Source organism: Pteropus vampyrus, unplaced genomic scaffold (assembly GCF_000151845.1).
Source record: "Pteropus vampyrus isolate Shadow unplaced genomic scaffold, Pvam_2.0 Scaffold348, whole genome shotgun sequence".
In the NCBI taxonomy this organism is placed as follows: Eukaryota; Metazoa; Chordata; class Mammalia; order Chiroptera; family Pteropodidae; genus Pteropus; species Pteropus vampyrus.
In genome coordinates this window covers 2,451,956-2,477,418 of record NW_011889129.1, presented here as the reverse complement: position 1 = coordinate 2,477,418, position 25,463 = coordinate 2,451,956, and the positions used below count along the sequence as shown (strand labels likewise).

Sequence of the window (25,463 nt, the reverse complement as noted above, 5' to 3'; positions counted from 1 at the left end):
AGCCCTCAAATCCCATAAGGGATCAAAGTTTCCAGTGAAGTTGCTTATGACCTTCAACTGTCATCAAAGGAAGTTCCCTAAGAAAATGCTCGTCCTTAACCCGGATCTCAACACTTCAGGACTAAAAAGAAGAGGGACTGTGAGAGTCCCTGGAGCTACAAGTCGGGCTACCACTGGAGGAGCTGAATATGAAACCGAGGTGTAAGAAGAACAATACTAAGTCTTAATAATCAGAATGAGACTGAGATGCTTATTTCACATTTATACCTCACAAGTTGAGACGGATCTTTCAACATCAATGCAAAGTGCATTATGACAGGACTAGAGAGAGCTCTGAGAACATATAGCAAAGGGATCCAAGTCCATCTAGGGTTCAGGGAAGTCTTCCCCAAGGGAATGTTTATGCTGAGACCCACTTCTCCCTTGCACACACTTTACGCTCCCCGTTACCAAAACAAATCAGGCCGTTTCACCCCTCCTTACATTTGTACTCTGTTCCACTTGCCTAGAGAGCTCTTTCCTTCCCCACTACTCAGTCTGGTTAACTTCCACTTATCCTTTAAGATGCAGCTCAAAAGTGAAACCATTTATGGCCACTACCTCTCCCCAAAAGAGGATTAAATCACTCCCTCCACTGAGCTCTCCCAACACTTAGGTACACCGTATGGGGATTGTGCGTGTACTTACTTGTCGCTACCTATACTGTGAGCTCACAGTGGCCCAAGAGCCCAGCATGAGGCAAGTTCAATAGGTGTCTGCTGAATAATGGAAGGAACTAAAGATAGAATTTTTTAAAGGCGTTAGAGCCAACCTGGATGTAGGGAGAAATGATTCAAGACACAGGGGTGAGCTGAGCTCCTTGGAGTGTTATCTCCACAGAAACGAGCCTGGATCAGGCTGACGTAATGAGACGAGCTGTTAGAAGAATCTCAGTAGAAATAAGTTAGTTCCTTTCTATGTCTTTAAGAACTAGAGGGTTCGTTTCCGCGCCTGCGCATTGAGAGAGTAAACGCCTTTCTTTTTCACCCTCCCTCCCCCACTTATCCCTATTCGGCTGCAGCCTCCTCCCATAGTCCCCCTTCTTCTGGTCGGGTAATGGTTTGTCCCAGGGCGCCTGGCTCGTTCTAGAGGGTGGCGAGCATAAATGGTGCATCCTACTGCCTTCATTACACTCCATTTTGGCGTCTCCTTTGTTCTACTTCCCCCTACTGAATGAGCTCAATAGGCTGGCCCAAAAGAAGGAGGGGGAGCCGGGCTAAGCGGACCGGTCTGAGCCAGTCTCCGGCGCAAGCGCAGTGCGGATAAACAGGAAGCGGGCGGTAGAGGCAGCTGCAGAGGAGACGTAGGGGTTTCGTGGAGGAAACATTGAAAGAACTAAGGTTGTTGGGAGGGCAACAGAGGCTAACTGAGTACGAGTAAAGAAGCTTTGGCCATCTGCCTCCAGGGAACGGGAGCTTGCAGCTTCATTTTTGGCTTAGGCTTCCGGCTCCCCAGCTTAGGCTGAGGCAGCGGCTGACAAAGGGCTCGCTCCGGTGCCACCGCCCTTCTCATCCGGGCATTCAGGTCCCTGCGGAGAGGGAGGGGGAAGGGCAGAGGGGGAAGGGAAGGAGCCGTAGGGGCGCGCGCTTGGTGCGGAGGCCCTCTGCAGGGCTCCGGGCCTGGGGCCCAACGGACGGAGGCCGAGGAGGACCCGCAGAGGTGGCGGCGGCCGGAGGCAGGAGGATGGTGCAGAAGGAGAGCCAGGCGGCCCTGGAGGAGCGGGAGAGCGAGCTCAGCGCCAACCCTGCCGCCTCCGCTGGTGCATCATTGGAGCCGCCGGCAGCTCAGGCTCCTGGTGAAGACAACCCGACCGGGGCCGGGGGAGCAGCAGTGGCAGGAGCGGCAGGAGGGACTCGGAAGTTCCTGTGTGGCGTGGTGGAAGGTGAGCGCTTTGGCGCGGGCTGGGCAAGCACGTCCTCCCTCTCGCCTCGCCCCAGTACTAACACGTTTCTTCTCGTGGGTGATGGTGGCGGTGTTTTAGGGTGCTCTAAAAGGGTGTTACTCCCTTGGATCTGAAATCTGACCCTGCTCACACGAGGGGAGAGGAGACGGGGTGGGCAGGTCTCCCCTCACGTTCTTAAATGGCGTCGAATTCTATAGCAATTAACAAGCCTGACCCCACCCGCTGTGGGATCCGAGCCAGGCGTGCTCCTGCGGAGGCGTTCGTAAGGAGCCTTCTAGGCTCTGAGTTATATACTTGGTTGTATCTCGCGATCTTACTCCCTAGGGTGGTGCATTCAAATGAAAAAATGTATAGTGCTGCTGTCTCCACCGTTTGGAAAAAAGATAACCCAGACAGAGGTGTTTGTACTCCTGGATTGAAGAGAAGCACAGTAGGCCTTTAGTTTTACAAATTCCTTTTTGCTAAGAATTTTTTTGCTGGCCAGTTACCACCCACTACCCATTGAAGATTCGTTTGCAGCCCAGAAAATTGCCTTTTACTCTCTGCTGTGCTTTGCCCCTGAAGGGCGAATCTTTAATGTCTGAGATACGGAATTTTAATTGACTGCAGAAGAGGTTTAAAAATGCCCTTCTCACCCTCTGTATTCTCATTATCATTTAAAAGAAATGAAGAACTTTTTCGGTAGTTGGGGAAAATGACCAGACTGTGTAACAGTTTATAATGTACAAATAATTGGCCGTGCATTCTGTGGAAGCATGAATTAGTTACATTATTGCTCTTTCCTCGAGTACAGCATATATTCGAATTTTCTGAAGTATTTAGGTGTCTGCTTTATTCTCCTGTGTGTAATGGTGTGCATAGGAATAACTATAAAAATTGTTATAAAAACCCAAAGAGGTAGAGAAAAGGAAAGAAGGATCGCCCTCTTGGTTGAGTGCTTCAACTTTTCCAGTGTTGTCAGCAGAGTATTCATTTGAAAGATGAGTTATGGTTACTGTATTTTAGGTAAAGTTTTTAATTGTAGGGGCAAACAGACTAATTTTCAGTAAGGAGTACTGAAAACAGTACATCAGAGTCATTTGTCTTGCAGAATTTGAGGGAAGATAGAATGGAAAACTACTTTTGTATTCGGAGTCAAAGTTTATGAAAACATGATTACTTTGTGTAATTTATCTGTCGATAACTTATTGGGCTTGTTTGAGTGCAGGGAGATTCTAGAGAAAAAATCTATTTTGTCATCTGAGATCTTGGTGGAGAGTGGGGAAGGAGTGCTGAAGGATACAGAAATTTTAGAGCTAGAATGAGACATAAGGAAACTTGCAAGTCCTTTACACCTTCAGTAATTATGGAGAAAAAAGCTCATAGTTTAAATAAGTTGGTTTGTTTTTCAGAATAGTATTGAGAGAGAACTCTATCGAGTTGCCCCCCTCTCCCATTCCCTTGCGTATTTTCTTGGTGACTAAGCACCTAATTTTTTTTTGTATTTCTAAGTTGGCACCATTCCCTAAAATAAGTGAGGATAGAAATACTGTAGGTATTGACAGGATACCTTTTTTTTTCTTTGCCTAACAAACCTTTGTTGATTATAATCATGTGTAACAGCACTGCTTCCTCTTTGTGGTGCCAAATAACCAAAACCATGTACCTGACTCTCAAAGAGCAAAGTTAGGGTTTCCAAAGATTAAAACTTTACACTCTTGAAAAATGTTTATTTTTTATATTGAAGTAACTCTAAAGGGGTGTTTAATGCCTACTTCTTTAAAAGAAAAGTGGTAATTCTGAGGAAATTTATAGGAAATTTATAGGAAAGCTATAAATACTTGTATAAAATTTACCTTAATATTTTAAAGTTAATGTTTAGAGGGTGATTCCCTGTAAGAGGTTAATGTTTAATTCTCAAGATTGAAAATGTTATAGTTTTATATGCGGTTATGCAATGAATTTTTCTTTGGTCTGTTACTGACCTTGTTTGTGGTGCAGAGTAACCATTCTGTCTAGAGATTGGAGCTTAATACATTTCAGAAATTTTGGTTTTAGGTTTGTCTCAGGTATGTAGACAGTGTGTGTGTGTAAAAGAGTGTTTTGTATTCAAAATGCGATTTTAACTGTCTTCATGGTACTTTCTGGGGAAAGATTCCCTTATTTCTTGAAGATGATTAGATGGAGAAGTAGAAAATAAAGGTTGGGCAAGCTGTAAGGTATGTGATTAGCACAACACTGAGCTCCAAATACCAGTTTGGGGCTTAGATCACTACATAAGTCATCAGTCTGCAGGTTTATTACCTGAAATGTGCATTGGTTGTGCTTTGCCCCTACCTGGGACACTCTGGAACAAGTTACGTTCTTGAATTTTCTGTTGTTAAAACCTTTGCTCTAGAATTGAGATTGCTTGAGAGTTTCCTGTTTGGGTCAGTTCCACTGCTGAATTTTTTGTGAATGTAGTTGAAGGCATTTTTTTGGGTCCCTTTTATAATATCAGGAACTTTTTTAAAAAAGTGATTATAAAATTAGGTCAATCGGATTCTTTTAATTCTGTTCTTGATTTTTTTCCTAACCTTACTTGTTTATCTCCCCTCCTTCCTTTAAAAGCAGTTTAACTCCCCTCCTAGGTAGTAATTGTTGTTATTAGCAGTTTTGGATTACTTTCCTTCCACTTCCTCCATTATATGATTGAGATAATCTTAAAAAGTTGGATTTAAATATATGAGGTCTTTTTTGGCAGTGTAAAGACATGTTGTTTAGCTGTTTTTAAATAACTTTATCATATAAGTAATGTGTTCATGGTAGAAAAAATCAGAAATTTTAAGCAAAAAGAGAATAAAAATCACCTTATAATGTCACCACCCAAACACACCTTAATGTTTTACTAAATTTTCTTCAGATTTTGGTATATCATACACATTTTTTTACAAAATGAGATTGTATTGTATGTTTCATAACCTGCTTTTCTCAATAAAGAGTTTAACATATTTTAAAACTTGAAAATAATTTCATTATTATTTTGAATCTAGGATTTTATGGAAGACCTTGGGTTATGGAACAGAGAAAAGAACTTTTTAGAAGGTAAATTTTTATTATATAAAGCAGTTTTAAACCATTGATTTCTTTTGTTTGAAAAAATGCTAACTGAATGGGTCAGGTGCAGTTTAATGATTTCTCATTGCAGAAGTTGGTCTTTTACTTCTTCTTCACTTAGGCCAGTGGTTCTCAAACTTTCCTGGGGAAGCTGAATAGGTTTGGGGTTTCATCTGCCTCACCCAGAGCTGTTGTGTTTTTAGTTAAGACTATTTAATATTTCGACATTCCTTGTAATATGTTTTACAGTTCCACTGGATTACAAAAAGATTCAAAGCTACTGCCCTAGAATATTATTAGCTTTTTGAGAGATGGAGATGCTCCAAGAAAAGGAAAAATATCGATATTTATAGCCTATACATGTTGCCTGTTTATACATGTGTAATTTTCTTTCCCCTTAAGGCTCCAGAAATGGGAATTAAATACATACTTGTATGCCCCAAAAGATGACTACAAACATAGGATGTTTTGGCGAGAGATGTATTCAGTGGAGGAAGCTGGTAATCTTTTTCCTTTTAATCCATAAATTAAAATATGTAGAAACAGCTATATTTTAAATATAGATGTACCAAAGTTTTATTAGGTATTTTATTTTTACTTTGTAGACAGTTTCCTTTTCTTTTATCTGGTAACTAACTCTTCATGAGTTAGTGCAGATTGAAACAGTAGTTCTAACTGCATAGCCATAGTATGATTCTGGGGATGCCAGTTTGACTTCACCTGTTTTGTGGTCATAAATTGTATTTTTTTCAAAATATATAAATAGTACTTTTTAACCTCTGCCACTGGACTAAACAGTGAGCCACTGGACAAAGAGGTGCTGAAGCAGGGCTGGCTAGGCCAAGCCAAATGAGGCACAGATTTTATGGGACTCCCCCAAAAAATCGGTAATCAGGATAAATAATATTTTATGCAGTTTTAAGAAAAAAAGTTAATGCAAAAAAATCCATGAACAAAATACCAAAATTTTAAAGACAGGATCAGTATTACTGATCCTTTTGCTTTAGTCTCAAGTATGGTTTGGTCTTGACCATTTGATTACTATTACTGATCTTGTCTTTTTTTTTAGAATAAAGACCTCACCCTAGTCCAGGTCTGAAGTGAAAAATCCACCACAAACTATCCTTGCTATGTATATTCTTATGTTAGTTATATAAAATTCACAAATATAGTCTCGTACTTCACAAAACCACCTTGTAAATTAGACAGGTGGTGCTTTTCTTTGCGTGAATGAGAAAACATTTTCATACTGGGAGTTAAGTGGTATACACATTAAGTTAAAAGATGTTTGGTTATAGAGTTCAGCCAAGGCACTGAAGACAGTTTTAAATTATAAAGAAGCAATTAAAACTTAATCCTATTTTCATTGCGTGTTGTAGCTTACTATATATAACTTAAGTGTGTCTTCAGTGTAATTATTTTCTGGAGATGCTGGTAATGAAATTTCATGTGATCTATAATCAAAATACAGTCAAATGTCTATTTTGAGTTACCACGGAAACTTATTTAAAGATACGGAGTAGTATTTCAATTTATTTAGGAAAACTGTCACATTTTAAAAACTTAAAATCTGTAATAAATATTTTTCCTGTAGTTACAAAGATGAGGGGTCAGATTGTTAAGGCCATCATCACTTAACCCCAGTTTTTAAGAAAACGTTTTTCATTTTATTGTCACATTGAACATGCCAATTTGTGAAATTTAAGGGACTTCCTTTCTTGACTCATTGAATTGGAGAAAATGACCTCTTCAGTTGAAAGGTGAAGGTTCTTTTAGTTTTATGTGCTGCTTTCTAAAAAACATGGACTCTGTTCCTTAGAACAACTTATGACTCTCATCTCTGCTGCACGGGAATATGAGATAGAGTTCATCTATGCTATCTCACCTGGATTGGATATTACCTTTTCTAATCCCAAGGAAGTTTCTACATTGAAACGCAAACTGGACCAGGTAACTTCCTTACTTTTTCATTATAGTTTTCTAAATCAGTACTTGAAACTAAGTTTTCAGTTACTTTTACGATATTAAAAGGAAACCAAATTCATACTTTTTGTTTCCGTACAAAATTTTTACTTTAATGCTTTTGATAGAGGGATATTTTCTGAAGTGAGTTGAAAGAGTTTTATTGTAGGTACCAGTGCTTCTCAAACTTTTGCATAAGAATTGCCTTAAAAGAGTGCTTAGAAATGATGCTTAAAAGAATACTAATAGTCTTTATTCTCAGATTCTTTAATGACTTGGGGTGGGGACTTATCTCAAAATCCAAGTGGTTCATAACCACATTTTGAGAAACTATATTATTGGGTCCTTGACTGAATTTGTGACTGAGGTTATAGAAACAGAAGATTTTACCTATTAGACATTATTTCTTTCAGTTATAGAGACAAGAGATATAATTTGGTCTGGAAATGATTAGTTTCCCAAGATGAGAAGAAAAATAGATTAGATAAATATGTGAACTGAACCTGATTGAAATCTAAATTCTACTAAGCATAAAAGCTGTAAAACTTCTTTTGTAAAGTATGTTGATATATATATATATATATACACACACACACACACACACACACACACATATATATATATATATATATATGTTTGCTGGCTTATAAATATATATTTCTTTAGGCAAAAGTTTATATTAGCGGCATTAAAATAATTGGTAAAAAGTTTAAGGTAAATTTCCATTAATAAACTTTTAAGAGGTTATTTCCCTATTTGATCAAATGCTATTTCTGATTTATGGCCTAGTTAGGTTTATGTGCAAAGGGATTAATTAGGATCAGTATGTCTATATCTTGTTTTACTTATTCATGTTTTTGTGTTTTTCTGACAGTTTGGTCTTCTATAGTTAGCAGCTAAAGTGGTAGAAGGATAGGCCACATTGTAAAAGCTTAGTTGAAACATACTGGCATATTGCATTCAAACCCAAATGAAAAATGGGTCCCCTGATTGTCTAGCTGTTCAACATAGAAAATGTAAAAACAGTAGGTTTGGCTTTGAACATTTTACTAAAGGAAGATATTTGACTTTTAAGTATAACTATTGTATACTTTTAATATTTGGAATCCTGTATTTTTTACTCTAAGGTAAGGAGAAAGCCTTTTGTTTTTTTCTTTTCCTAGGTTTCTCAGTTTGGATGCAGGTCATTTGCCTTGCTTTTTGATGATATTGACCATAATATGTGTGCAGCAGACAAAGAGGTATTCAGTTCGTTTGCTCATGCCCAGGTCTCCATCACAAATGAAATTTATCAGTACCTAGGAGAGCCAGAAACTTTCCTCTTCTGTCCCACAGGTATTGTATATAATAGTTTTATATTTAACTAGTCTTGAAATATTTAATGTTTAAAGGGCCATGTATGGGCTTGATTGTGCTATCCCCTCTCCCTTTGGTGTATAAAGGTAGGAATTCTTTTTCTAGAAGACATTTTTCAAGATCTTAAATTGGAGAAATTTTAGGGACTAATAAATTACAACTAAATAGGGAAAAGATTTTATGTATTTTTTTTAGTACTGCAAGTACAGTAGTTCTCCCTCCTCCACTCCCGCCAATCCCATGGTTTTATTTATGTGGTCTCAGGTACCTGTGGTCAACCACAGTTGGAAAATATACCACAACAGTCAAGCTGATAACCAGACAGCTAAGTGTTAATCACTTAGCTGTCTGGTTATCAGCTTGACTGTTGTGGTATTGTAGTGCTTGTGTTCAGATAATCCTTACTTTAGTTAGTAGTGGTCCCAAGTACAAGAGTAGTGATGCTGGTGGTTCAGCTATACAAAAGAGAAGCTGTAAAGTGCTTCTTTGAAGTAAAAAGGTGAGTAAAGTACAATAAGTAAGATATTATGAAAGAGCCCACATTCGCATTTATTACAGTATGTTGTCATAATTGTTATTATTAGCCTCTTACTGTGCCTAATTTATAAATTAAACTTTAGGTATGTATGTATAGGAAAAAACATAGTATAAATAGGGTTTGGTACTATCTGTGGGGAGGTCTTGGAACATATCCCCCAGCAGACAAGGGAGGACTACTATATATGAACATTACATTTTCAGGATTAAAGGAGGGATAGAATTATCAAAATTAAAAATAGAAAAAAGCAAGTTTACATAGCTTTTAACTTAGTCACTTCTCACTTCCTCCTCCTTGTTTCTTATTTCTGCCCCTGCATCTCTGAATCCTTTATTGCTCCCCTAACTCCCAACTGGGCTCTTACTTTCAGAAGTCAGCATAGAAAGCTTAATAGTTCCCCTTCATCCCCCCACCCCTTTCCTTCCCTAGTTCATTCCATTGAAATGTTTTAGTCTCTTTTAGTTGTCTTTTAAAATACAGCTTGTAATAAGAGATTATACTGAGGATTACTTAATTCACAATCAATTGTAATTTAGCTGCAGTTGAGTACTAATAGTCATGAGCATAATGTTGCATTCTTTGTTAATGATATTATCAATCTATCAGGCCTCTGATTGTAATTTAGAAATGTAAGCAGTTCAGAATTATGTAGAAAATGCTAAAAATTCTAATTATTTCTTTTTTTTCCTAATTGTTTCTTTAGTAAACTTCTGTTTCTAGTGATCATAAGGATTGATCTGTACTACTCTTGGAGGAAGAATATCAGTTTATGAATTGACTTTTTTTTAATGAAATGATTCTTAAATGAACTTCCCACTTGAGTGTACTTCCTTTTGGGGTATGACATAGAGACCTTTTATTATTTGGATGAAAAGAATTTAGAATTGGTAGATTTGTCTTTCCCTATTCCAAATCTTATGACCATTTCACTCCTGACTAATCTACTTATGTTCCCCCCAACATTCAGAATATTGTGGCACTTTCTGTTATCCAAATGTGTCTCAGTCTCCTTATTTAAGGACTGTTGGTGAAAAGCTTCTACCTGGAATTGAGGTGCTTTGGACAGGTAAGTCTTTTAAGATTTATATAGTGAAACTTTAAGACCTAGAGAAATTGGTTCTAGTTAATTGGATACCTTTTAAAAACTGAGCCTTAACTAGAAAACTTTGTTATTAAAATTTTCTTTCTTTTACAAAGTATACATTCTTCACTTAATATTAAAAATCTTTTAGGTTCTCTAGTGAACCTCAGTATCCTTTATTGATAAAGAATAACTCTGTAGGGAACGGGGCTAAAAGATATTGATTCATCCTAGCCCTAGGAGACTGTTCTATTTTATAAAATGAAAGCTGTCATGTAGATTGACAGCTAGTAATCAACAAGCTGTATTAGCTTTTATTCTAAGAATTAAGGGCAGAAACCCTTCCAGAGTTTAGGTTAATTGGGGTTTGTCTAATTAAGAATATACTGTATTATAATGGAAAAAAATTGTTTACATGAAAATTTGTTTATTAACATATCACTTTGAGGAAGTTTGCCCAAATCTTTTGACTACTAATTCCATTTCTAGAAAAGTGATCGAAGGAAATATTGGAGGAATGGTGACTAAAACTGAGTAAAAAGACATGTTGGTATGCCATTTTAAAAATAAAAATGGTTAGAAAGTACATATAACAAGGAAAACAAAAAATTATATGCATTATATTTTGAAGAACCACATGTGAGGGTCTTTTAACAAAAAGTGGTCATTTATTTTAGGTCCCAAAGTTGTTTCTAAAGAAATTCCAGTAGAATCCATTGAAGAGGTTTCTAAGATTATCAAGAGAGCTCCAGTAATCTGGGATAACATTCATGCTAATGATTATGATCAGAAGAGACTATTTCTGGGTCCATACAAAGGAAGATCCACAGAACTCATCCCACGATTAAAAGGAGTCCTGACTAATCCAAATTGTGAATTTGAAGCCAACTTTGTTGCTATCCACACACTTGCCACCTGGTACAAATCAAACATGAATGGAGTGAGAAAAGATGTAGTGATGAGTAAGTAGACTACTTGACCTTGACCTTGGGAGGAGAGCTGGGGTTAACTAGAGCCTTTGACAAGTAAGTATTCCTTTGTCATCACAATTTAAGAAATTTTTTAAAGGTGTGTTGTTCAGTCCTGTGAATGAGATGTACTTACAGAAGGGCTGAGTGGCTTTGGACAAGTTACTTGGTAACCTCTTGGCTTCAGTTCTTTATTTTTAAAATGTGATTTAGCCTTTGAAGTCTGAATACTAGACTGACTAGTCTTAGTGATCCCATTATCCCTGGAGTTCTGATTCAATTTATGTTTTTAGGTAATATTATTAAATGGGATATTTTAGATGATTTGATAGTCTTATCTGAGTTACTTCATATATCAGTTAGGTTCAGTTTACATGTATGGAACACATTCTCATTTTTTAAACATTGGCCTACTGACTTTTTATTTTTGAAAAATTCCTAATTTCCAAGCAAGAGTGTACTGGCTAGTTGTTTATTCATTAACATTTAAACACCTATTGTGTGGCAAGTGCATCTTTTTGGGCACCAAGGATGCAAAGAATAAAGTATTCCCTGTTTTTGAAGAACACATAGTCTGGTGTTGGGTAAAACATATAGGCAGCGGAACTGTAGTATGTTAAGAGTTGACATAATTACAAATTGCCGTAGGAACACAGAGGAGGGAGTGATTATTTATAATCAAATTTGGTGGTAAGAAATGATTTTATAGAGGAGAGGATGCTTAAACTGGGTCAAAGTATGAGTAAAGTTTGCTGGGGATTAAAGGATCGGTAGGCTGGAGGTGAAAACACTGGACACTGTTTTGGGGGTATTGAAGTGTCATGATGCTTGGTGGTAGTTGTATAATTGTATTCTTTCTCAGTTTTGTACCCCTGCTTCCAATTCTGTTTATTGAATTAATGCTTGCCTTTAAAGCTCATTCATTGTTACCCTCCCTCTCTCCAATAAACAAATTGAGGGATACAATCTTAATCCCCTCTGTATACCTGACACTACTTCTTTTAAGGCAGAGCATTAAGGAGTAGAAGATGTTAGCCAAACTGGGCCATGTGCAGGGAACTAAGAAAGAAAGCTTAAGAATAGGGGGTTTTGAATGCCAAACTAAAGATTGCAGACTTAACTTTTTTCTACTACTATCTTGGTTTAGAACTTCATTATATGCTTATTATCTGTGCTCATATGTTGCCTCTCTAAGCACTTTTTCTCTTCCTCCTCAAAATGCATTTATTAATGTGCTGTTTTTTTCACAATTATTTGCCCGTTAAGTTATAAGCTCCCAAAGAGTAGGAAGTGTTTTCTTTTTTTTCTTTTTTTTGAAGCTATATAATTTATTGAGGTGAAATTCGCATAATATAAAGTTAACCATTTTAAAGTGAACAAATGACGTTTAGTACATTGACAGTGTTGTGCAACCACTACCTTTAGTTCCAAAACATTTCCATCACTCCAAAGTAAAACCACATACTTGTGAAGTAGTCACTCCTAATTCCCCACTCCCCCAGCCCTTGGCACCACCAATTTGTATTGTCTTTATGGATTTATCTCATTTGAATATTTTGTATCAATGGAATCATACAGAATAGAATCATATAAAAATAAGCTTTTGTGTCTGGCTTCTTTGACTTAGCATAATCTTGTCTATGTTCCACTTCATACATTTTATGGCTGAATAAAATTCCATTGTGTGTATACAACACAGTTTTTTTTAATCCAGGGAATGTTTTCTTTATAGAAAGTATAGCACCTTTAACCTTGCATTCCCATTAATTGGTACTCAGTGGACATTTAGGAATGTCCACTTCCAATGATCCTAAAATTTGTGGGTTTTATTTCGATTGGGATTTTACATTTAGCAGTGCAATTAGGTGACTAGTCTAGGTGAAGTTGTTCAATGAAGGGTCTTGGGTGTGTTTGCATTTTTGTATTTAAGGTTTGTTCTTTTTCCAGTTCTTTGTTTCTCTGCTTGAATGTTAACAATTAGTGTTTTGCATTTGTCCCTTTCACTTGTTAGGAGACTTTTATTATCAAAACTTTTCATGCTCTTTCTCTTTGCAGCTGACAGTGAAGACAGTACTGTATCGATCCAAATAAAATTAGAAAATGAAGGCAGTGATGAAGATATTGAAACTGATGTGCTTTATAGTCCACAGATGGCTCTGAAGTTAGCTTTAACAGAATGGTTGCAGGAGTTCGGTGTACCTCACCAGTACAGCAGTAAGTTTTGGCCATTTTTTGTAAGGGGGTTGGATCACATGGGTGAGTCATAAAGTAAAGGACATTTGTGATGTGCTTAACATAAGCCCACCAAGCAAAATGAAATTTAGGGATTTAGAGAAAAATAATGTTTTTAAAATCTTACTTTTGGTCTTACATAGCTTTTAAATAGATGGAATGCTAACTTGTTTTCAAAATATCTTTTGAAATAATTTAAGTGTTTTTAAATCTAGATCTTCAGAAAAGAAGATAATAGGTGTTGGCATGTTTAGGAATGCTTTTCTTCTGATTCCTCTTTCCTTTCTTCTTTCTCTACTTCCATGGTGGTTTTAGAGAAATTGCACTTTTCTCATGCCTCATGTTATTAGGAAGTGCATATTGAGTTTCCAGTTACAGATGTGCTAAGAAAACATTTCTCTAGATCTCAAGTGTTCTCTAATTCTGATTATCTTTGTGGCAATTTGTTTTTGTAGGTAGGCAAGTTGCACACAGCGGAGCTAAAGCAAGTGTAGTTGATGGGACTCCCCTAGTTGCAGCGCCCTCTTTAAATGCCACCACCGTAGTTACAACAGTTTACCAGGAGCCCATTATGAGCCAAGGAGCAACGTTGAGTGGTGAGCCTACAGTTCTGACCAAGGAAGAAGAAAAGAAACAGCCAGATGAGGAACCCATGGATATGGTAGTGGAAAAACAAGAAGAAACAGATCACAAGAATGACAATCAAATACTAACTGAAATTGTCGAAGCTAAAATGGCAGAGGAATTGAAACCAATGGACACTGATAAAGAGAGCATAGCTGAATCAAAATCCCCAGAGATGTCTATGCAGGAAGATTGCATTAGTGATATCGCCCCTATGCAGACTGATGAACAGACAAACAAGGAGCAGTTTGTGCCAGGTCCAAATGAAAAGCCTTTGTACACTGCGGAACCAGTGACTCTGGAGGATTTGCAGTTACTTGCTGACCTCTTCTACCTTCCTTATGAGCACGGACCCAAAGGAGCACAGATGTTACGGGAGTTCCAGTGGCTTCGAGCAAATAGCAGTGTTGTCAGTGTCAATTGCAAAGGAAAAGACTCTGAAAAAGTGAGTATAATGAATTTACTTCCTTCTCTAGCCTGACTGGATCCCCATACTAATGATATAGAAGAGGTCTTAAATGAGTACATTGGTAACTGGCAAAAAATTGATCACAACTTAGAGTATGTTCTTTAAAATAGATGTGGATTCTGTTGAATCTGGTACATATAATTCCGTAGTTTGATCTTATAGTTAGGAATGAAGGAAGATCAAAGTTAAAGAGTTTAAGCTTATTGATTCTTTAATATTAAGGTAAAGGTAAATTGCAGGCATCTGCTAACAAACAACTTAGTTTATGTTTTAGATTATTTTGTTAAGCTTGCAGTTTTTGAGTCTTTTTGTTGGTCCTCAATAGATTGAAGAATGGCGGTCACGAGCAGCCAAGTTTGAGGAGATGTGCGGACTGGTGATGGGAATGTTCACTCGGCTCTCCAATTGTGCCAACAGGACAATCCTTTATGACATGTACTCCTATGTTTGGGATATCAAGAGTATAATGTCTATGGTGAAATCTTTTGTACAGTGGTTAGGTAGGTGCACCAGGAATAATCTCTTCTCAGATATATTGTCCCTTAAAAAAGACAGATTATCCCACAGGGAGAAAAACATGTAGGGAATTGGCCAACTTTTTAAATTCTTTGCCTAGCGTCCTTTCAAAGGTGTAGCCATGTGAGGTGGAAGTCTCAGTAAATACATCGAGCACATTGATTTTTCTCCCTTGGGCTAATTCAGCATAAATATCCTGAAAATGTGTTAGAAAGTACTGACTTTAACTTGTTCTGACTGAATGCTTCCTGGACGGGACCCTGTATACCACTTTTATCTGATTTGGAGATGAGACACTATGACTTATGACTGTGTAAGCTCTCTGCTGCTTGCTGTGTCTTGATACCATTAATGCTGTGTTTAATGGAATAGTTGCCGAAATGACCTAAGGGGCCTGGCAAGAGGAAGCCATCCTCCCAGCCCTGTGCGCATGCGAGCTTTAGTGGTGGGCTATTCTGGTGCTACTTGGTATTAATTCACATGGTTTTTTATCTCTCTACCAAGTAATTGGTTTTAGCAGGGGATGGAAATTGCAGTCCCCTAAAAACTCTCTGTTCATTAAATGGACTTCAGGATGTTCTTTTAAAAGTTTATTTTTTTTATTTTGGGGGAGGGGGGATGTTCAAACTTGGTAAAAAGCACCAGCATGGCCAAGTTTCTCCAGGGACCTCATTTCATTTCCAGGTTATCATTCCAGCTATAAGGAATATGTAATGGACTTAACATACAGCACACAGCAGGCAGCAAGGCTAACTGATGTCATACTTTTCATAGTAGTCACAAATACTATGATGGGTTAGATGGTCTTGGTTGTGAAATAGATGTGAGACACTGAGCTTAGGTTAACTAAGGAGTAGTAGCAATGAGATCTCTCACTTTTTGTCCATATACTTTAGGCTTTTATATATTAAAAAAAACAGTAGTTTCCTGGTGATAGAACTAATCAGCAGCTAAAAGTAGTCTTTGTTAATTTGGAAATATAGAACTTCGAGTTCTTGTATATATAGCACACTAGGTAGAAGAATTTTGATCTCTTGTTAAAAGACTCCAAGTACCTGTTTTCTGTGATAGATGTCTGCCCTTAGGCTTAGGAAAAGCCTCTATGTTGGTTGACACAATTGCCTTCCAGGCTTCTGGCCTGGGGGGGTTATAATTAACCCTATAAGGATTTAAATCTTAAGTTTCTGCCCTGAAATCTGGATTATTGAGCTTGAGAAAGTATCACTTAAAACATTTGATAATTCAGCTTTTAATTCAAGAATCGTTAAAAATTAAATTCTTGATTATATACAGTTTGTTTGTTCTCAGGCTTTTACCTCTGTATTGTGCAATTATGGCGGCTTTCTTCAGTTGTATAGATGACTGTTTTATAAGCTCAAGGTCGGAGCATCTTAGAAGTTTTAAATGATCACCTTGGCATCCACATAGCTTTACTAAAAGCTCACCACAAAGAGAGTATTTTCATGGTTTTGTAGTAATTTCAGGGAGTTACTGATTAGAACCCTTTGTTTTCCTCCTCTCTCCAGTCCAGCTGGCATTCAGTCCTTTAAAGAATGTGGCCATGCAGTACTTTTGATTACTAACGACTTCTATTATCTTCTTCCCCATTGTGTACAGATGGGAGAATCCTCAGCACAAGTGTCTACTACTATTGGATGGACAGCGGCAGATGTTCACAGCGCGTCATGATTAATTAGTTTAAATTGAAAGGTTCTATGTGAGGTAGCTCAGGTAGATTTAAGGGCAGTAGGCATGAACTGAAGTCACGTTTGCGCAGCGACTGAGGCATTAACCATGTTTTCATTTACACAGCTCTTCGTACATGCAGCTTTATATTGTAATAGTTGGAAGTGCTAGTTATGTTGTAGTCTCAAAGTGGGGGGTAGGGGAAATTGGCTGATCTTAAAGTTCGAGAGGTATAGTTTTTCCCTGCAGTGTAAATTTACACTGAGCTATGGAATGGGGCAGGTTCTCTTGATAGCCTAATTTTGACCCTATTTCATGTTGATTTTATAAATATTACATTCTATGTTTTTTTAAAAGTACCCCTACCCCTAAAACAATGACAAACCTGGATATCTCTTAATGGGTCTGAATTGTCAAAAAAATTGGTTTGCTTTGGGACTGTCTGACTAGCACACTATATACCTTGTACTGATGAGACTGTTAACTTGAACAGGAGGTAGAATGCTGTCTTCAGATGGAAAAGAACTATATTGCGCTGCTTATCTTGTCAGAAGACTAGGCAGGTGATTTTGATTTGGCCTCCGAATACTTGCCTTGAACCTCTTGTTAGCTACCTTTATTTGCTTATGAAGTTGGTTAAGTGGTGAACCTTAATGCTGACTTCAGAACCTCTGCTACTCTGTGCATATGTTCAGTGCACTGTAAAGATTATAAAGATTATAACGGTCAGAGGAGCCAGATAACTGTCATACTTCTAAGAAAAGTATGTCTTAGTGCTGGACACATCAGGAGCATCTGTCTGCTCTCCTTAGTTCTCAGATTCAGACTGGTATTATTATTAGCCAAGTCCGAACTTGGATTTTTCGTCAAGGGGGAAAAAAAAGCTCATTGTGTTTCGCTGTCAACTTATTTAAAAATTTATTTATTCTTCTGGCTTTAGTTTTCTGACAAGATTAACCCCTTTTTCTCCCCTTTTTCCCTTTCCTGTACCCTTCCTCAAAATGTAAAATGTGACTTCAGACAGGTTTAATTCCTTCATGGGCTGTGATAATAAAATGTCTTATCTTTCTTTCATTTTACTTTATAGTTACTGTAATTTCACTAAAGAGCAAGCAGCTGTCTTGATTTTTATAGCTGTTTCTAAGGAATATGTAAACTTGACCCAGACAAACTTGAGACTTTCCAGCTATGAAAGGGTAGAACTTTTAACAGTGATTATTCATTAATCAGAGGAAGAAGGAACATCAATATTGAAATTACATTATGAATTAAAAAATTATTATCACAGCCTTGTCCTGAAAACCCTCGGTTATTATTATTAGAGAGCTATTTCCACAGTGTTTGTTAGTTTGTTGGACGTTTGAGACCCCAGGAAATCCCCTTTCTCGTAACGTTCTCCGCTTGGATCTGATCTCAACAGGGTGTCGTAGTCATTCTTCAGCACAGTTCTTAATTGGAGACCAAGAACCCTGGGCCTTTAGAGGTGGTCTAGCAGGAGAGTTCCAGGTATCAATATGAATTCACAACTGAATTGACATTTTCTTTGTTTTGTGAGAAACCTTATGTTGCGCATCAGATGGCTGGAAGGATTGGTCTGCCGAAGGCTTTCTAGTCCCAAATTCAATTTAGTTACATAGCTGGATTTTAAATCAAATTTTCCTCCTCTTTCACAGTAATTTCTGAAGGAGATGCTGCCAATTCCCCCCGCGCCTGCGAAGCGCAGCGGCTTTAGGTATACACTTCACATTGTTTCTTTGCAGGTCGCACAGCATTTTAATCTGCGCCCGCAATGCACAATGCGCGCATGCTTGTCTGCCAATGGAAACTCCATGAGCAAAAAAGATGCATGAATGTGCACGTGAATGGCGAAAGTGATTTTGGATGCTTTCTCAATTATTTTATAAATTTATATGTGGGAAAAAAAAGAAAATGTGAACAAAATATGAAAGTCTTTGTGGTGGTAGAATTTGTTCATGGACTTTTCAGGTGCTCTACTTTTCTCCCCCCAACAGGTGCTCTGCTGCGCACAGCAAACTGAAGCGCATTGCTTTGGGAATAAAGTGTCTCCTGGACAGATAACCCTCTTCAGACCAAACCTCTCCTCCTGACATTCTGTTCCGCCATCTTTTAGTAGAGAGATGGTCTATGTTAAGATCGGTTTAAAAAAAAGATTTATCATAATTGGAATCAATTTTTTTTTTTTTTTTTTTTTTTTTACTATAAATCTAAATCCCTATTAATGTGCCACTAAAACTATTTGGGTAATTTCTATTCAGAAGCACTCCCCTCCCCCAGCAAAGAGGTGTTTATATTAGTAAAGCATAGTATACCCCTCTTCTTTAGGTCTGCCTGCAGTAGCCAGTTAATATTAAGTTGGTAATCTGCAGTGCACACACCCATGTAAAGAAATGGAAATTTTCTCAGCACTAATCCATCTCCTTTTTCTTTCTTCCCACAGCGTTTGCTGCCAATTGATGGGGCAAATGATCTCTTTTTTCAACCACCCCCACTGACTCCTACCTCCAAAGTTTATACTATCAGACCATATTTTCCTAAAGATGAGGTAATTGTCTACCTACCAACTTGGTATATGATTATGGTGCACGCAGTCTTTCTTTGAACTCTCTGGTTAAAAGAATCAGTTCTGTGTCTTAAAATATGAACATTACATGGAGAAAGTTAACTAAAACATTGAATGTGGGGGTATTTAAGGAAGAACCTAAGGAGTTCAGGCTCCTAAAATCTTGTGCTAAGTTCTTTAATTCCTCCCTTAGAAAAATCAGATAAAATATATTCAGAGTTGGAATTACTAAGTAGTCAGTATGTCTAAATGATATGTTGTCCTTGGTTGATTTTTCTCCAATGTATTTGTATTCTGTAATTTTTAGTCGTGAAGTGCCTACAGGCTTTTGACAACTACAGATAAAAGCAAGCCTGTTTAAAGACAGTAGTATGTTTAGAACATTTTAGATGTATAGGAAACTTAAATATCCTCATAGTTTGCAGAATTTAGCATCTGCTACTCACTGCCTATAACCATGCTGCTTTCTACTGGTTTTACAGCTGTGACTCAATGAATAAATATTAACAAAGCAGAAGTGATAATTATGACATTTTGTTACTCTCTGTTTTAGAAGTCCAGTCTATGAGTCACATTGTTGTTAAATTCTCTTGCCATTTTTCTTGATGCGTTGCTTAACTGGACCATATTTTCAGGCTTCCGTTTACAAGATTTGCCGAGAAATGTATGACGATGGAGTGGGTTTACCTTTTCAAAGTCAGCCTGACCTTATTGGAGACAAGTATGTGAAGTATTTGGATTTGTTGGATTTGGGAGTAGACATTTTAAAGCCAGGTTTGTTAGATTGAGAGGAGGCGATGACTGGAAATAAATATAATTTTATAGAAAGCTCACTTTATAGTTTTAATAAAATCTGAGTATTAATGTGTGTATTTCCAGCTTTTTTGTACACCAAATATAGTTTTTATAAGTTGTCATTCAAGTGCATTGGGCCTTACATTACTGAGGTCTGAAGTTTTGTGTTAGTAATTTAAAAACTCACTCTGGCTTCTTGTCTTCTGAGCAGGTTAGTAGGAGGGCTGCTTTCCCTCAGCCTGGATTATTGCTTTGTCCTAGAAGATGAAGATGGCATATGTGGTTATGCCTTGGGCACTGTAGATGTGACCCCCTTCATTAAAAAATGTAAAATTTCCTGGATTCCTTTCATGCAGGAGAAGTATACCAAGCCAAATGGTGACAAAGAACTTTCTGAGGCAGAGGTAATAATAAAGGTTTAGAATTATACTGTGGTAATTTTTTCTTAGTAAAGTACTTATTAAAATAAAGTGAGGAGGTACATCTTAAAATCTCATGCTTTCTAAATTTTTTTCAAAAAAATTCTTGGATTATTCTTAGCATGCTATTTTCCACTGCTCCCTCAGCATTAGAACAGTTTCTTATTTGGAAGCATTGTCATAATACTTCCTCAAGTCAAAACACTAAACAATTGAAGAGCCTTTCTTTTCTATACCTGTTTTTTGAAGCACCAAACTGAAGGATATTATGGTCTCTTCATTGAGTACCCAGGACAAGTTTAGGTAATTAAAATCTCATTTGCTTGGTTGTCAAGAGTCTAACTTTCCTTCTCAGCAATGCCTTTCTCCTTGTAATTAAAGGGCAATCAGGGTGAGCTGCTCTGAGAGTCTGCTTTCTGATAGGAGCACTTATGTCTGTCCCAACGTCAGTGAATTTTTTTAATGACTGATTCATTTAGTTTGTACATCAGTATATATATATATAAATACATATATTATAATATATATTTTTAAATAGTTCCATCTTAAGGATAATTTTTATGTTCAATAAATACTTTGAGATATATATGTATATATACATATATATGTATGTATATATACATATGTATGTATGTATGTATATACACATACATATATATATATATATTTAGACTCTTATTTGTGACAGTCTTTTTTTCTTCTGTGTTGCTCCTCTTTTCTGAAATTCTCTACCCCTTTCCCCACACCAGTGTACTCAACATTCTCTCTATAGTGTTTTATTATTTTTCACTTTCTGTCACTGGCCAGATGGCTGTGTAATAATAAAGAAGTTGGTTTGGAGTGGCCTCATTGACTTGGCGCATTACCTTGACACTGACTGCAGCATGCTGGTGATTCAGCTGTTGATGTGTTGCTGTTCCATATCTGACAGTTACAGTTTTCTTCATAGGAACATATAAAGAATGATCATAGTGTGTATTCAGAAATTTTTTAAAATGTGGTAAAGTAATACATAACATAAAATTTACCATCTTAACTATTTTTTAAGTTTACAGTTCAGCAGTGTTAAATACATCTACATTTTTATGCAAGGCATACAAACTTTTAAAAAGTTACTTTGAATAATTTTAGATTTACAGAAGTTAAAAATAATACAAAGCTCCTGTATATCTCTCATACATTTCTTACATTTGTCCAAGTCTAAGAAACCAACTTTGGTACATTTCTATAAATTCCACACTTTACTCACTATATTTTCCACTAAAGTCCTTTTTCTGTTCCAGGACCCAATCCAGGATACCACATTATATTTAGACATAGTTTTTAAAAGTGAAAATGCTTCAGCTAGAATTATCAGCTAATTCTGCATGTGCAAATTATCATAATGACTGGAAGTTATTGAATATTTTCCTTTCCTGTTGCTTAGTTCTGTAATTTGTTAATATATAAGTAGCTGTTGAAAGTCAAGAGATTTTAATTTTTACAGAAAATAATGTTGAGTTTCCATGAAGAGCAGGAAGTGTTGCCAGAAACTTTCCTTGCCAACTTCCCTTCTCTGATAAAGATGGATATTCACAAAAAAGTAACTGACCCAAGCGTAGCCAAAAGCATGATGGCTTGCCTCCTGTCTTCACTGAAGGCTAATGGTGAGTACTTATTTATAGAGTTGCTGGTGTTTGGGTTAGGTGGAGACAGGACCATATGTAAAGATAAAAAGAAAAGTTCATTATAGTGAATTTACATTTTCTTCCTCACCATTATGGTTTGACTTTTGAATTATTAGTTGTGCAAGAATTGCATGTATATTAATCATTGAAAAATGCTGCCTTTTTTATACCATCGATGCTTATTTTGAGCCCCAGTTAAATAATAAGCGAACATGAGGTTATATTTATTTTGCCAGGAGACTCATAAATGATAGTTGAACATTAAACTTCAGGGAGAAATTTCATTTAGGAATGCAGAATTGCCAATTTTTTTGAGTTTATGTGAAAACTTTCAAAAATACTTTGTTTTACATTGGTGGTATGAAAACTATCTGTGAAGAGCCAGATAGTAAGTATTCTAGGCTTTAAGGGCCACATACAGTTTCTTTTGCATATTCTTCCTTTTAAAAATCTAAAAACAGTACAAAAGTGGGCAGCTCGTTGAGCCTTAGAGGGTTGTTGATAGATGAGAATGCTTTTATTGTTGCAGTTTTACATTTGAATCAGTGGTGTCCCTTCATGGGATAATTTAAACAACTGAAGAAAGCGTAATTTTCAGTGTTGTGCTTGGAACTGAATCATGCAAAGGGGTACTGTGAGGTCTGTCTTAAGTGTGTACAACATAGTATGGTTATGTTGGCTTATGACATGGGCTAGAATTGGCTCTGCCCTGTGAGCCCCTCAAAAGTACTTTATATTAAAACATCGAACAGAGGTATTTTTTGCTTTGAGGTTTTTTGTTTTTTTTTTTACTTTGGTTTTATTTGCCAGTTAAGAATTGTGTAAATTTAAGGTATAGTTTGATTTGAAATAGCAAAAGAATGATCACATTCAAGTTAGTTAACATGTCCATCATTTAAGATAGTTACCACTGTCGTATTCAATATTGATGATATTAATGCTGATTGAATTCACATGCATTTTAAAAATTGTAGCATGAGATTTAGGGATTGACATGCGCAGGCTCCTTCTAGGATCTGTTTGGAAAATATTAAAGATTAGTCACAATTCATATCCATAATTCTAATTAAGTGACACTTACATTTTGATATTTTATTTCTAGGCTCCCGGGGGGCTTTCTGTGAAGTGCGACCAGATGATAAAAGAATTCTGGAATTTTACAGCAAGTTAGGCTGTTTTGAAATTGCAAAAATGGAAGGATTTCCAAAGGATGTGGTTATACTTGGTCGGAGCCTGTGATGTTTGTTGGAACCATGAACTGTTGGAAAGTCTCTTAACTTCACCTGGCAGGTGGTGGTTGGGGTCTTCATACAGTTCAGCCTCTGGAGTGGCAACAGATCAGCCGATTGGGATTGGAAACAAAGAAGACTATGTAAAACTCACATATCGTACTTAGAGACTACTCACTGGTTGGAATAAGATAGTATTGCTACAAATTCTGTAAGAAACAGATGTGGGCCTCCTTTTTGGGTCTTGTGTTAGGTGCCAAGACCTCTTACATGAGCTTATAGGGAGGGCGTCTCCAATAAATGTAGTCAGCACTGTTTTCTGCATCCAGTGTTGTTGCATTTCTCACCTAAAAGTTTTCAAAATTATTTGTTGTCATCCTAGGCTTATTGAATGAAATGTCTCATTTTTGAGGGGACATGGCAGAGATGAGAAAGTGGGTTTCAGAGGCTTCAGGATGGAAATTCCAAGCGGGATGGTTGTGGCATAGTTTAAGCTGAATAAATGATTTCAATTTGGGGCAGTTTTTCTGCTTTTTGTAAAGCCATGGCCAATTGTCTCCTGTAGTGACAATTGGTTCAGGCATGTTGTGCTTCGTAGGGACAAATGTGCAGTTGTTAGTGGCAAAAGCCTAAAAAAGATAAATTTGTAAATTTTTTGTATATAAACTAGCTGTGATCTGAGTACCTTTGTGTTTACTGTTTTTGTAATTTTTCATTTCAAAAATGCAAGGGTTTGATTTCAGGATGGCACTTTGAATAATGTAAATCAGTGGAAGATGGATTTTCTTTCTTTTCTTTTCTTTTCTTTTTTTTTTTTTAGTTTCATTATTTTTAAAGTGCCTCCCACCTAGTTCTAGGCTGTGGCCATTTTGGGTATAAGAGTCTAATTTGATAGGACTCAATTTGTTGCAAGTGCAGTCACTTTTAGAAGTTAACCTCAGTGCAGGTCAGCATGTGAAATGTTTATTTTGATATCTGTAGTAGGGTTCAGGGACTGATTGGTCCTATTTGCCCTCAGATCAGTTGTCCTTTAATTTCAAGACCTGTTACTACTGGTTTTAATAAATTAGAGTCTTTTATTCTTGCATGTTTGTATCTAATTTTTAAAAGAATGAGCACACTAACCAGTGATTTAATGGTTACCCTTTTTTCCCCCCCTTTTAACCACAGATTCTGAAAGCTTCATGTATTTTAATTTAGATTTGGTGTTTTTTAAGGGTTCTGATCATGAGGCTAGCAAATATCTGCAGGATTTATTTTTTTTCATCATGGCTGGCTGACTTCATAGATTCTTAACAGTATTTTGTTACCTTGCTTCCCTGCAGTTTTGTATCAGCTGTTTAACTTTGGGCTGAGGAGGAAAAGGGCAAGGAGAAGGAAACTTAAAATATATTTTATTTCATAGAGTTCCATCAGTGTGGGCTTTGAGAGAGTCTCAAGTGGTATCTAGTGACTTTCAACCAAGGCCTGGGAGAGTGCACTGAATGGGTGAGATGAAGGGAGGGAAGGAAGGAAGACCTCATTTTTAACATATGTATCTTTTACTGATAGGAACCAAGTTTGCATTTTCAAGGGCTGAGGTGTAAAAGGATTGTCTCTACAGGATAATTGTTTTAAATGGCTTCATGTCACTTAGGTTTTAAGTACATTTCATAGACTAGTGGACAATTCTACCATTTTTATCTGGAGGATTTCAGGGTCAACCTATGGAATCAGGATTTTTAGCAAGTTTGCTTGTGACTTCTTGGCTTTTAATAATCACTTTGGCTGGTCTTCTGATCACAGATGCTTAACTGAAACAGATGTCCAGGCGTATACCTTCATTACTCTAGGATCATAAAGTACTGTGCTATCTTCTATGGTTATGAATATTTATTAAGGTTGGAATGATATTTCATTGATTGTTTAGATCACAGCTCAGTTCCTGTAGAAAATGAACTGTAAAACTATCTGAAGACCATGCAAGAGGCAAAATAAAACTTGAAGTGAATGTATGTGGTGGTGTACTGTGTAAACCTACTTACTTCCTGTTTCTGCCTACCCTTTCTCCTCTTCATGCTTCACAAGCAAGTATTCCCCTATAGTTGTTCCAAGTTAGGGACTGGTTCTTCAAAGTAGCCCTCTCCCACTCCTATCTCCAGTAAAAGAATTTCGGGTTTTCCTTAAGGCAAGGCAAAAGGTAAAAGGCTGATTTTTGGCTTAGCCATCCTCCCAGTTACAACCTGAGTTAAGGCAAATAGTTTTCCCATCAAATAGAATAAGGAACACGATTTGCTTGGTTCTTTGGTCTGATGGTGAAAGATGGGGAGTAACTCAAATTATG

General features: G+C 37.0%; 1 protein-coding gene across 1 annotated transcript; it reads left to right on the top strand.

The window, feature by feature from the left end:
• The first annotated feature begins 1,268 nt into the window (after positions 1-1,268).
• Positions 1,269-25,134, top strand: MGEA5 (meningioma expressed antigen 5 (hyaluronidase)). Its single transcript, XM_011378888.2, has 16 exons — positions 1,269-1,921; positions 4,954-5,005; positions 5,420-5,517; positions 6,837-6,967; positions 8,143-8,314; positions 9,841-9,939; positions 10,632-10,916; positions 12,978-13,136; positions 13,610-14,223; positions 14,573-14,747; positions 17,870-17,955; positions 18,908-19,012; positions 19,666-19,751; positions 20,037-20,229; positions 21,731-21,890; positions 23,014-25,134. The coding sequence occupies exons 1-16, from the start codon at positions 1,723-1,725 to the stop codon at positions 23,148-23,150; spliced, it is 2,751 nt and encodes a 916-aa protein (XP_011377190.1). The 5' UTR covers positions 1,269-1,722; the 3' UTR covers positions 23,151-25,134.
• Positions 25,135-25,463: the final 329 nt, after the last annotated feature.